At 40.1% G+C, this 13,089-nt stretch overlaps 2 protein-coding genes across 3 annotated transcripts in view; both read right to left on the reverse strand.

The window, feature by feature from the left end:
• Nucleotides 1-9,848, reverse strand: part of CCDC180 (coiled-coil domain containing 180) — an 18,940-nt gene extending 9,092 nt beyond the window's left edge. The window contains exons 1-17 of the mRNA XM_040531391.1: nucleotides 9,482-9,848; nucleotides 8,761-8,942; nucleotides 7,687-7,769; nucleotides 7,041-7,150; nucleotides 6,816-6,944; nucleotides 6,537-6,647; nucleotides 5,449-5,544; nucleotides 5,031-5,194; nucleotides 4,689-4,841; nucleotides 3,967-4,046; nucleotides 3,194-3,282; nucleotides 2,371-2,493; nucleotides 1,947-2,120; nucleotides 1,577-1,692; nucleotides 707-833; nucleotides 430-469; nucleotides 91-326 (exon numbers count right to left, since the gene is read on the reverse strand). Of these exons, the coding sequence (XP_040387325.1) occupies nucleotides 91-326; nucleotides 430-469; nucleotides 707-833; nucleotides 1,577-1,692; nucleotides 1,947-2,120; nucleotides 2,371-2,493; nucleotides 3,194-3,282; nucleotides 3,967-4,046; nucleotides 4,689-4,841; nucleotides 5,031-5,194; nucleotides 5,449-5,544; nucleotides 6,537-6,647; nucleotides 6,816-6,944; nucleotides 7,041-7,150; nucleotides 7,687-7,769; nucleotides 8,761-8,942; nucleotides 9,482-9,550 (2,082 nt within the window). The 5' untranslated portion in view covers nucleotides 9,551-9,848. The remainder of the gene's footprint in view (nucleotides 1-90; nucleotides 327-429; nucleotides 470-706; nucleotides 834-1,576; nucleotides 1,693-1,946; nucleotides 2,121-2,370; nucleotides 2,494-3,193; nucleotides 3,283-3,966; nucleotides 4,047-4,688; nucleotides 4,842-5,030; nucleotides 5,195-5,448; nucleotides 5,545-6,536; nucleotides 6,648-6,815; nucleotides 6,945-7,040; nucleotides 7,151-7,686; nucleotides 7,770-8,760; nucleotides 8,943-9,481) is intronic.
• Nucleotides 9,849-9,916: 68 nt separating this feature from the next.
• SURF6 (surfeit 6) lies at nucleotides 9,917-12,778 on the reverse strand. 2 transcript variants are annotated; one of them, XM_040531406.1, is made up of 4 exons: nucleotides 12,616-12,778; nucleotides 11,964-12,170; nucleotides 11,260-11,351; nucleotides 9,917-10,820 (listed from the first exon to the last, which is right to left on the reverse strand). In XM_040531406.1, the coding sequence occupies exons 1-4, from the start codon at nucleotides 12,707-12,709 to the stop codon at nucleotides 10,152-10,154; spliced, it is 1,062 nt and encodes a 353-aa protein (XP_040387340.1). In that variant the 5' UTR covers nucleotides 12,710-12,778; the 3' UTR covers nucleotides 9,917-10,151. The 2 variants fall into 2 exon arrangements, with proteins under 2 accessions (XP_040387340.1, XP_040387339.1); XM_040531405.1 differs by having other exon boundaries at nucleotides 11,958-12,170; nucleotides 12,616-12,777.
• Nucleotides 12,779-13,089: the final 311 nt, after the last annotated feature.

Consider the following 13,089-nt stretch of genomic DNA (forward strand, 5'->3'; position numbering starts at 1 on the left):
TCCCTCAGCAACTAGACAACTTCTTATTTGCCATGATGTTGTGCAAAACTTCCATCACTTTCAACAGTACTCATTTTCTTGTTCCCTTACCTGTGAAAAGATCACCCCCTGTTCTGTATCATCAGTTTCATCACTCTCTTGAAAAATACTCTCCCCATCTTCTTGTTTCTCTGTTTCTTTAGTTTCCCATGCAAAGATCTCATTCTCAGCTATGTTTGTTTCTTCATTTTGTCGTTGAGAGCTATCCATCTTCTGATTTTCTTCATTTTCTTGCACAATACTCTCAGCTTGTTGCTTCACCAGACTTTCAGCTTCCAGAACCTCAACTAATTATTTCCAGTTAAAGCAAAGTTTTACTGGTCATAATCCAAAGAAACACAGATTAAAAACAACCCAAAAAAAGAGTTATTTGTACCATCGAGGAATTACCTTGACCTTGAAACGTGGAGTCTATCTTTCCTTCCAAGTTCTAAAAGCAACGAGAACAATAAAAGAAAAACATTAAGGATTTGCTTGCTTGCAAGGAATTCAGATTCCTTCCCAAAATATATCTATTTCATTGATATAAAAGCAGTTTGGTCCTATGGCCAAAGCAATGTTTCAGTTTATGTAACACATATTTTAAAGCTGATGTAAAATTTCCCCAAAGTGAAAAATTAATACACTTGGAAGATTTTAAACCAAAAGAAGTTTGTCTTCTTTTTACCTGTTTGAATATTTCTTTTACATTAAAATATTTGCTGACAGATACACTGTAAGAAATCAATTCCTGCAAAATAGCTTCTGGGTAAGCTGTTACATTATCCACCAGAACTTTGTTGAATGTCTCATACCTGTGAAATTTAAAGTCATTGTTTAATACACTTGAGCATGTATAGAAATAAAATGAAATATGACTACTATGTCTTTAAATCCAAATCTAACTTTTTAATTGATATGATCGATCCTTCAGGCTAGAATGAACTATTCTACCGTATTTATTCAGCCTGAACACAATCACAACCTGGCTTGTTAGTAGGGATTAGTTCATTATAAATACATAAATGAGCAAAAGTTAAGAAATATTTACAATAAAGTCTTTCAGAACCTTCATTTTGGATGGGAAACCATTCAAGAAAGATAACATAAAGATTACCAAAAGACTTCGGCTATCTGAGAATTATTAGTAACTTCTATTCCTTACCTTTTGAAAGAGGTCAAATCTGTGAGCCCAAAGCACAGCTGATGGCACGGATTAACTTTGTGATCCCCACAATTCAAGAATCTGAACTACTGCTTCTACCTTCTGAATGAATAATGATCATATTGGCATGAATGACATGGTATACTACATACCAATACTGATCCAGCATATTTTTAAAACAGTATCAGTATTTGTTGGGTTTTCCTTACTCCTGCTTCTAAAGCGTAGTTATTGTTTGCCTTAACCTTGTTCAATATAGAAATTATTTTATTTTACATCCTTACAAGAAGTAAGGAGCAGTGTTTTCCTTCACACTAGAGCATGAATATGACCTAAATACAACCAAATTTCAAATACGCTTTACTTGCTAAGTTTGCACTACAAAATTCATACCTAGCTCTAATGTCATCCAAAGAAGAAAGGGCATTCTCCAAAGATTTCTTCAGCTTTTTTTCAGAGCTCGCTGTTCTCATTTTATCCAGAATTATATCCAGATTATTTTCCATCATCTAAGACCACATAAAAAGAACCCAGTAGAAATGATTCAGTAATTATTAAAAAGCTTCATAACTATTTAGGATTCAAATAATTAATTTCAACCATGTATCCAAAAATGTACTGGACAGAATTAAACTAACGTAGAAAATCCAGCATAAATATTAATGATTATGTTTTTATACCAGGTGTTTTGAATTCCAAAGGCTTCTCTGCATTAAGAAGTCCTTTCCTTAAATCATACTACGTTCTTATTTTATGTTTATACCTGTATTAATTTATTCCGTTTCTGTCTGCATTCATCTAGTTTCTTCTGAAGTTCACCTTCCTGCTTGGACAGTTTGAGTTGATGGACATCCCAGAGACTACTGGCCTCTTGAAAATAGCTGTACAGGTCTCTACAGTTCTGCTCATTCTGTTTAGCCAGCTCCTCAAACTCTCCCTTAAAAAAAAAAAAAAAAAAAGATTTAAGTGAACTGGTTACTGTTAAACTGTTTGCTGGAAGTTGCACTTACGAACTCTTCTTGAATCACATCAAACTTGTTTTATGTATGGGATAGGTATTCAATCACACTACAGACCTCTTTCTAGTATGACATCAATAGCCTAAGATGCACATAGCATTTCAGGCAGTAGCACATGAAGAACAGAATATTCCCAAACAGCAATAAAAATAGATGTAATAAACATACATCCATATTCTTCAGTTCTTCTTCAAACTGACGTTGTAGTTTCTCAGTCCACTGAAGTAAGTCAGAATTCACAGTTTCTTCAGCCTCCTTTTGTGTGCAAACATTCAGATTCAACAGTTTATTCTGAATGAGAAAAAAGTTAAGCTATTGACATGCATATAATCTAACATAAAATATTGTGTGACTTTTAGAGAGTATGGTTAAACTTAGTATTTCATTTCTTGTGAATAGATAGCTCCAGAAATAGCATCCAATAACGTTACTTTAAGTTGAACCTATACTATCCACGTGTAATCTGAGGAGTTGCTATATTCATCTTGTTAGCAGGTTGATGGTTCCCTATTGTACTTTATTAAATCAGCTTTAGAAAATGAATGCGTACTAAAATTGTTTGTACCTCAGGTAGCTTCACTAACCAGGTTTCACAAAATGTTTCACAGAGAAAGATTCAACTCTCAGATATCATATTCTGGTAGTAAGCAGTACAATTTTATTTGGACAAAGATAAACTTAGCAGAGAGGAGAAATTTCTTCCAAGATAAGACAGATTCAGGAAAAGGGTGAGGGTTCTGACCCTGAGTCCTCTGCCTAAACGAGGGACAGCACTTCTTTCATTACTGGCAGTTGTTATTGCTTTTACACATGTCCAGTACAAATACCACAAGCTACTGTGAAACAAAACAGACAATAGGTTTTCTAGAGGGTAGAACTAATTTAACTTATCTCAACATTTGCTGGATCCTCAAGCCCATAGTACTGCAACAACACATTGTATACTATTACCAAGAATCCTTCCAAGAATTCACAAAGCTGTGATACTGACCTTGTATAACTGCACTTCTGCCAAACATTTTTGCTGGACTGTCTCATGCTGGGTACGAATTTTCATCATACACTGCCTATTGTGGGCATCTGAAGGATATGGAAAAGAAACCACTGTAAAAATATCATTATTTCTCAGTGCAGTGTGAAATGGAAACATGAAGGAGGACCTGTGCTGAGCCTCAGCACAGCCAGTGTGCCCCAGTAGTGTCTTCAGACTGGTATGATATTATCAGTCAGTAAAATGAGACATTATTTCTACAAATCTTTTTATCATTATGCTTAAAATCAGTGAGTTATTTATAGCCACTACCAACATCTTTGCTACAATACAGATTACAAACATTAAGAGGGCACGTGCTCTGGCGAAGCAGAAGGTAGACACAGAGGGAAGGCATACTACAAGACAAAGGAGTAATCTCATATACTTCACCTTTTATTCTACAAGAGATAAGAAGTATTTTTCCATGACTGAGTACTGATCTGGACTAGAATAACCTCCTTTTTTTCCACAGATTTATTCTAACCAAGTCAATTCCTACGAGACCTTGCCAAGCAAACATGCTTGTGGTGGCAAAAGGGAGGCAATGCAACAGACATCTTACTGGGGTCATATTGCTAGCTCAAAGCAACTTAGGTACATGGGCAAACAGGGAACAAAAAATATTCCAAAGATACTTTCAAACCACCAGTCTGACTCATTACTGTTGGAGAAAAAAGAAAGAACTGCTTGAATTCCAGACTGTTTTTGTGATTTGTGATTTCCCAACTTACCCATACTTTTGTTTAAATTCACCAAAGAATTGTACCATTCATTAACTTCAGCTTGTGTGCACGCTGGAGGCAACAAATCGCTATTGAAAGAGGAAACAAGAATCAGATCTCTTCAAATATAATCTAGTCAGTTAAAACTATGAATCAGAGTAACCAGACTACTCTATTTCCTTTGCAGCCATATCAGCAATGAAAATAAAACAAGATGGCTACTGTTTTTCAAGACCACTGTTTACTGACAAGGAACTGGATGTACCTAGTTGCTACATACATTATAATAGAAAAACTGTTTGAAAATAGTAATATTGCAATGTGTTGCACCCAAACCATCTTATTTTTGTCAGAATAGATAGAATTCAAAAGTAGCAGTGTGAGATTTCTTTCAACGCTCCTTTCTTCATAATTATACAATCTAAACTCTCACTGAGAAATTATGTGACAATGCCACCAATTTTTACGTATCCACCCATCCTTCTTTGTCACTTTCTACTAGGTTTCAAGTGTCAGTAAGGTTTACTTGTGTTTCTGCATTTCAAGCCCTTGATAGCCCTCTATTATTGTAACAGGTGCACTGGAAACCAAACATACATTTTTTTCCATTAAAAAGAGCTTTACAGAAGTTTAAGCCCTGCCTTACTGCTGTGTTGTACAATTGTGCACTAAAATGGAGCAAAGTTCATTCTGTAGTGGAGCTCCCTTATTAACTCTACCAAGAACTCTACTTTTCTTTGTTACTGTGCTCTCTTCTGTCATACACAAGGTGCCGCAGAATTTCCAGTCTCTTTTCATTAAGTAAAATCTGTCCATTTATCATAGTTTCCATTTCTGTTTTCACAGCTGGGGGATTCTGTATTTCTTCATTTACCATAAATTCTCTGTAGGGTGGAAGAACACAGTTAAGTAAGTATCTGTTTGGAAAAATTAAAAAAAAAAAAAACTAAATTCTTTTTATTTTTTATAAGAGAAAAATAGTAAAATACTACTTTTTATAGAAAACACAAATGAACACTACCTATTTTGTGTTGTTTATACTAAAAAATATAATCTGTTGTAAAATTTCATACCTGAAACTCAGAACTATATAGTTCTTTTGTGTGAGCTTCCAGTTCTTGACTCTGTCTTGCCATTTCAATCGAAGTGATAATTCCCTTTTCATCTCTGATTTCATTAGATTAAAGAACAGCTTGGAAATTGCCCTCTGGTTAGCCAACAGTGCTCTGTTAATCAGCTGTGTATTAAAAAAAAAAATTAAAAAGCAGCATGTGACAGGAAAAAAATTGCCAGCTCAATGTCAAACTAAGGAAAAAAATACAAATGACAAAGAATACCCTGCAAAATAGAAAACACTCTCCTATAAGGCAGTAATTGATTGGTAGAAATGATGAATCTCAGTTTGAAAATGAGGAAATAAAAGGACTCAGGTATATTTCAGATTGCTGTCTTCTTACAGGTAAAACTGACTCTCAATGTAAAAAGACTTACCATGGCCTCATTGTTCATGAACCTGTAAATATCAGCTGATAAGAAGAAGGAAATTTCCTCCAGCATCACAGTGTACTTCCTTAGTACATCTGTTATCTGCACAATGAAAGAATAAAGAACACGCACACAGTCTGTAATTGCTTACCTTAGGGAACTGACATTTCAATTATACCAGTGAAATTTTTTTCCTGGAAATAACTTCAATTGGCTGATATTTTGAGAAGTGAATATTAACATTGATTTTAATTTATTAGACACTGATTCATAAAAATAATTTTTAAAAATACATTTTTTTTTTTACTACTTGACTGATTTCTCTATTATCTCTGATTCTTGAGAGCTCTGCAGATAAGCTGCAAACTGAATTCGAAACAAATAAATAAAACAACTTCCCTTCTGACATCTGTAGTGAATTCACCAATGCTTATTTTAAGCAGACAAGAAATTTATGAAACCTGATCATCTCCAGTATTTTTCACAGCTAATCAAACACAAAAGTTACTGTTGGACCTATTCAACATATCTACATTAGAAGAGAGGACAAACTGACAAAGGTAGAGCAGACAACTTTTGTTTGCCTACAAGGACAAAGCAGTAAGGACTTTCTTATGGACTAGCCATTAATGTATCCAGATGTGTACTGTAACGTCCAGTTACTTTTATTGCTTAGGCTGAAGCTTACCTAACTCTATCATCTCTGTTACTGAAACCCAGCTTACCCAAACTAAAATTAACTAAGGCACGTGCACATTCTCACCTTCAGAATAGAATCCCAGCAAAATAACATTAAGCCTGATGACAATTCAACCTAAATAACCCTGCAGAAGCACAAAAGCAACTCAGACATTCCTTGCATCTTTACTGCAGGTATTTGTGGAAGAAAAACACTTTGTAACTGGAAAAGAATGATCTTTTCCTGAATATTGAGAGAATGACATATTGTTAAAAAGGCAGTAATCGCCGATACATCAGAACCTGGCAGACATCCTTGACTCCTGTGGAAATAAGCTACTCTTCGCTTTGTGTCCAGTATTATAAACAAATAATAATCTTATGCTTAGTTCACAGCTATTAAAACTACACCTCACTTTGTCAGTTCGACTCCATTCAACCTTTTTTAGGGTTTCATCCAATTCCCTTACGCACTTCTTTCTGGCCAAGGATTCCTGCTGAATGGTAGTCCACAGTTCTTCCAAACCCTGCAAGAAGGATTTACTCTCAATCTCACTGAAAAACTAAATGTGAAAAAATGCTTTCTTTTCTTAAAACTACAGCAAGACATAGGAAGGCATGTTACACTGACCAAGCAGACAGCAGACAACAGGTATAATTAACTGAAGATGAGATAATGGCAAGAGCTGCCTTACTTCAATCGGGAAGCCTTCCACAGTAGCGTCAAGCTCCATCTTTGTAAACAGAATTTCAATTTTTCTATCAGATTCCCTCAGTTTTGTCAAAAACAATTTTCCGGGCTCCAAAATCATGGGTTCTATTTCCTAAAAAAGTAAGGAAGTCAGTCTCATCTGTTGAACATTACCCCTGGACTTTAGTATAGTATTCTAGACAGTCTGGATCGCAAAATCTCGTCTTACCCTGGCAATGCAAGCAAGCTCATGATACATTAAGGTTACTGCTTCATCATGACGGCCTTGCCTGCGTTCTGACAGGAGTTCCAAGATATTGCTCCTGGTTTCCTCGGGAACTGTCAAGAAAGAAATTACGAAGATGAAGTTGAAAGCTGTTGCTGCAAAAAATTCAATGCATACACAATAAATCACTAAATCAACACTTTGACCTCTACAGTTTGTGCAGCAATTACCATGTCTGAAAGCTCTTCATAGGAAGGGAAATCTATGCAAATCTAGGTTAAAAGTAATATAGCATATTCCTAAGTTTCCTTTGACTTTATTGATTTGTGGGTTTCAGAAGGATAAAAGCATGGAAGCTATGAACCAAGTTCAGGTATGATGCAAAAAATTGCAATTTCCAAGAAATAAATCTGCTTATATCATAACTACAATGTACCTTCTAAACATAACTGTGATTGATTGACAGTTTCACTTATTTTTTTTCTTCTGTGAGTAGACTCTGTCTTCAAAATTACATACAAATCATTGAAAAGATGTCAGGTCATTTCTGAGATTGATTTTTTACCTTATTCAGCTCAAATCACTATACGAATAGTGGCTCCTAAAAATGCAAATTAAAATATCTGACATTAAGGAAAATAAATTTTACCAACAAAATCAGGTAGGGCTCTGACTTCCTCAGCTGCAGTTACATCTTCACTTTTCCAAGCCTTTTGAAATGTCGTAGCTTCCCTGAAACAGAGAATAAAACTTGGAGTTGTACTAAGTAAGAGTACAGATTTGCAATTCGTATAATATTCTATTCCATTATCTTAATGTAACATTCCTAAATGCTCCATTCCAAGCTCCATTCAAACTTCAAAGAACACGGTTCGAAGAATTAATGTTGCTGCTTCTCAAATGATTTGGACCAAGTAATCATTAATCCTCGGTTCATCACAACATCAGATCTCATATGTTGGCATAAAAGCAATAAATGGTAGATTTGTAAACTACTAAGGCATATATGTTATCTCTAAAAGGTATAATATATACAAACTGTTATGTAAGAAACAGCAAGAAATGTAGAAACAGACTTTATCTGCCCACTAATCTTCCTATCGGTTAGGGCACTGCGCTTCTTGACAGAAGTGGGAATAAAGGTGTCATTATTCAGCAGAAGAGTTAGGGTGAAAAGGAAGGAGGCACTAATTCATTTTTTTGCTTATAAATGCAGCTCAGAGCAGAGCATTATTAAATGGCAGTAGGAATTCCACTAAAGTGCGATTCAGGCCAACTAAATTTAGGAAAACTATTCAAACATACAGGAAAAGAATCTACTTAACAGTAAGAATATCATTACATAATCTTTACAGTGTAATCATGTACGCCATTAACATAGCTTAAAAATAGAGTTCAATAATATGTAATTGGCTGTATCAGATATACAGCATAATAATATATATGGGCTTATATCTAGATTGATTTGAACAAAAAACCTGTAAAATAGCTTTTAAAAAGAAAAGCCATACAATATGTAGGCCATTACAAATATTAGCGTGCTAATTTGCATTTTAACAGGCAGCAACTCAGAAAATTCATTTTACAACTGGCAAAAGGAGAAAAGATATTATAAGCAGTTAGTGCTGTGACCAAGAATTAGGAAGCATCTAGTTCCCAGGACGAATCTTAAAACTTCATGCCTACAGTCACACAGTCAGGTATGTCTGCTTCTGTTCTATACCTGCATGGCGATGGCTTTTCTGTGAAGTCTTTGTAGGGCACTCCTCCAGCCCCCTTCTGCTGGTTACACGGTAACGGCCCTGCATCAGAAGTTTCTGAATCCCTAACCAGAGAGACGCTTTTGCTCTTTATAGAACCCCCAGACTTCCTCCTTGCTTCATCCAAAGAGCGTACTAATCGAACCTTCAAAAAACCATAATCAAAACGGTTAGAATTCTTTCCAAACCTACTGAACAGAGAATAATAAGAAAATAATTGATAAAAGCAGTGGAGCAAAGGTGGCAGATTAGAATGTTAAAATAATAAATGCTATTTAGCACATGCATAAAATTTTTCATCCAATACTATTTTCAAAATGAGAAAAAAAAATCCTGTCCCTCTCAGGGGAAAATTGGAGCAAACTGAATCGTATGGCTGGGGAATGGTTAAAAGGAAAGTCAATAACAGAGTCAGAAAAACCCGTCTGGCTTACTAGGCCTTGTCTTTTAATGTTGTGCTATGATTATGATTCTGCCTTTAGTTAATATGTCCTGATATCCAGTGGAGACACACGAACACTCAGATGCACCAGGAAGGACGTGCTGAACACAACTATTTTCTGCTAAAGCAAACAAAACCAGCAAGGCTGACATTCACCTCTGGTTCCCCACCAACACTTTAGAAACCAACAAACCGAGCAAGAGAACACTCAGATTTTGCCTCTTTCTTTTGCTGTTCTTTACCTGATCTTCAAAGATCTGTGTGTAGACTTCACCGTGGGGAACGAGGCGCGCAGCCCCCACCGGCTGCATGGGGACAGCGCTCGGATTTAGCGGGGAGGAGAGCGACCCTCTGGGCCTCAGCGCTCCCGGCAGCAGATCCACCCGCCTGTCCTGCAGCTCCAGCCTCTGCTCATGGAGCAGCCTGGCAGCTCCTTGCTCCTTCCCTGGCTGCTCCGTGCGCTGGCAGTAGGAGGAAAGGAGCAGCAGGCCCCGTTGCCATGGCAGCGCAGCAACATGGCCGCCAGCCCAGTCAGGAGCGGGCCGCCAGCCCCTCACAGGGCACCCCTCCCCAGAGGGAAGGGAGGCCGATGTGCTTTTTCAGGAAAATAATTAAATCAAACCCCATCTGAAAGTGCCTCCACAGGACAGGACAACTAATTAACAGACACAGACGAGTTTGTTTGTTTGTTTTTATTTGACTCGGGTAGCCATGGCACTGACTGGCACGCAGGCTGGTTCCTCAGACACCGCCTCCTCCAGACCCCAGCTCCGCTTTGGGCACCCGCAGCGCAACCAGCGTCAGGCAGACACAACGAAACCATTCTGCAAAAGCTCGTTATGAAAACCCCACAAGCAGCCCTTCACCACAACTCCCATGGCCAGGCTGCAAGCGCTAGCTGCCTCTCGCCCACTACAGGCCGGCTTTTTTCAAGTCCTCTGGCAGGACGCGGCCTTTCTTCCGGGCCTTGGCTTTTTTGTGCTCTATCTTCTCTTTCTTCTTCTTCTGAATGTTCTTGCGGCGCTTTTCCTGCCGCTGTTGCATTCTTTCTACCACTTTTTCTGTCCGCTTCTCCCACTGCTTTTGGCGTTGTGCTTTGCGCTTCTCCTTATGCTTCAGAGCTTCCTTCAGACGCTCCTCATCGTCACGAATCTTGACTCCTTCTGCCTTATAGAGAAGGTTTGTCCATTTCATCTTGTTCTCTAGCTCCTGAGCTTTCTTCTGGTCCTTATCCTTGAGCTCCTCCAACTTATTCTTCCTAGCCTCCAGCCTGGTCAGCAGCTGCTTATAGTTTCTGCCTGTCAGGGGAGTGATTTTACCTTTCACTCCTTTCCTCTTCTCTTTCTTCTTCTGGATCTTGTTCAAATCATTCTCTTCATGGACTTCAACCCTGTTAAAGACAATCTCAGCTGTACTCTCTTCCTTTTTGCTCTGTGGCTCTACAGGCACATCCTCAGTTTGCTTCTTCTCCATTTTTGCCTTCATCTTCAACTCCTTTCTTCGGCGCTTCTTTCTCTCCTTCTCATACTTTCTTCGCCGCCTCTTCTCCAGAACAGAAGGGGGTAATTCTTTGGCATCATCCTAAGAAGAAGGATGGACATGAATCAGGAGCCTTACAGGGACAATACGAAGCTGGAAGTGGGATGTATTTCAAACCTTTTGTTAAAAAAGCAGTACTTAAGATGCTGTGGGCTCAGCTTTTAGAGATAATAAACATAGTACATGCATTTCAAAACCTTTACTCCCTCTGAGCATCCTATAGCTGTGTTCCTTGCAGACTTAGTGCCTTTTCTTCTTCAAATATCACCAGAGGCATGCGCTGCTCCAAGCTAAGTGCTACCTTTTCATGTGTTTTTCAGGACCCCAGAATACAAGCAGGACTCCCAGCAACACTTACAGGCACTTCCTTAAGGAACGGAATTACCTCAAACCCTAAACCTCATCCCCAAGTGCCATGGTAGCCCAGGGAGAATTCTTACTGCACACACACACATAAGGGTACATATTAGAGTTCTCATACTCGTCCAGAAGCTTCTTTAATCTTCTCATGTAGTCTCTGACGCAAGAGATTTATTGCAGAAAAAGAAGTGGAATCGAGTTCACTTTTGCCACCTGAAAATAAGAGACAGAAAATAAAAATACTGGAAAAACAACGCAAGCTAAACAAAACTATTTTCTATGGCTAGGGAAAAAACCTGTGCGAACTCTCTGGAATTTCCTTTCTTCCATTCATAGAGTCTAATGAAAACAAGAGTGTCCACCTTATTGGTTTATTTAGAATTCTCCTTTTTCCATCTACATCATCACTCAACGCTGCCAGCCCTGAGTAGCTTGGCATGCCCTGTAGCTCCCAAACAAGAAGGGATAAAAATACCAGGCTCGTGGAAATAAAGATGCCGACTGCATCTCTCCATTCAGCTGTTTCAGATTCATAATGGGAAGCAAGCATAGGATGATACAGACTGTATCCATGCGATAATACCCAGAAGCTACCAAGTATATAAAACCCCCCTGCAATTCCTACGAAGTGCTTGTAATTCTAGAGAGCCACCCAGTGGCCACATTACAAGTTCCTGCACACAGAATAAGCTAAAACGCTTTCAAGGCAGCTGGATTTCTTAAGTGCTTTCCAAGCTATACACGTGTGAAGCAAGTGAAATGCAGCCACTTCAGCTCAGGCAACTTTAACCTGACCACAGACAGCTCTGCTATTCTTACCTGTACCTGAACTCTCATTTTTGTTCTGCGTAACACCTGGTGAAGATGATTTGTTGGCTTGAGGGGCTGCTTTCTGTCCTGTAGCAAGTTTACCGGTGTTAGAGGCTTCCTGTTTAGCTGAAGGAGCATTTGTCTTCTCAGGTTGCTTCTTGGACTTCCTTCTCTTTTTTTTGGGCGGTCTGCTACCATTCTCTGCCTGACCTGGCTTAGATACTAGAAGGCAAAGGAAAAAAAGAAAGAAAAGACTGATGGTTGGAGCAGATGATCTTGAAGGTCTTTTCCAGCCTTAATGATTCTATGATTAAGGAAGACTGTAGTTGCATTCCCGGGGTCCAACGTTGTAATGGTGTAACTCAATCACGAAAAATGGCGTATTTTAGGATTTATTTACACGGAGCCATCCGCGTCGACCACTTTAGGAGTGACCCCGTTTTCCCACATCCAAGCACCACGCGTAAGGGTGAAGGGAGACCAACGACTCGCAGAGCAGCGCGCGCCACAGGTGCTCAGAACCCCCCCGCTCCACCACACGGGTCCTGCTCAGGGACCAGCCCCAAGCCAGCCCCCCCGGCCCGCGCAGCGCCTGACGGCCGAGCCCCGCTCCCCGCAACCCGCCCCGCGGCGCCGCCACGTCCCTCCCAAACCACCCGTCCCTCACCCAACTTCCTCTTCCGCGGCTCGGGGCTGTGCCGCACGCCGACCTTCCTGGCCAGGCCCTGCAGGTAGCAGTCCTGGGCGGCCAGGCTGGCCATGCCACCTCCTGCAGCGCGCCCCTCCCGCTGCCGCCCCGCCGGAAGCGACGCCACCACGCACGGCAGGAAGTGCCGGCAGCAAGGAGCGGTTGCCATGGCAACGGCGGCACTTCCGGGTTGTGGCTTCCTCTCAGGGCCTACCCGCAGCCCACCCCCCCCCGGTCCCCCTTAGGCCCAGGGCTGGCGGCCCCCTCACGGAGCTTGGGGTGGCTGGGGCGCGGGGGGCACCGCTGGGCCCCTTCTGGGGCCGAGTTTTGGCGCACACAGAGCACAACGCCCGCAGAAAGCTGCTCCTCCATTAGCTCGCCCAAGCTTCTGTCAGGGACGGGGCTGCAGCTGGAGGGGTTTGCTGCAGAACGCGTCCGGGCACGCTCGTCCTA

Source organism: Cygnus olor, chromosome 19 (assembly GCF_009769625.2).
Source record: "Cygnus olor isolate bCygOlo1 chromosome 19, bCygOlo1.pri.v2, whole genome shotgun sequence".
Classification (NCBI taxonomy): Eukaryota; Metazoa; Chordata; class Aves; order Anseriformes; family Anatidae; genus Cygnus; species Cygnus olor.

Excerpts from the sequence above, each read along its gene's own strand:
- SURF6 (XM_040531405.1), bottom strand. The coding sequence starts at position 12,709 with ATGGCCAGCCTGGCCGCCCAGGACTGCTACCTGCAGGGCCTGGCCAGG. Across the intron at positions 12,171-12,615 it reads GCCGCGGAAGAGGAAGTTGG|TATCTAAGCCAGGTCAGGCA; the intron begins GTGAGGGACGGG and ends TTTGCCTTCTAG. Across the intron at positions 11,352-11,957 it reads AAATGAGAGTTCAGGTACAG|GTGGCAAAAGTGAACTCGAT; the intron begins GTAAGAATAGCA and ends TCTTATTTTCAG.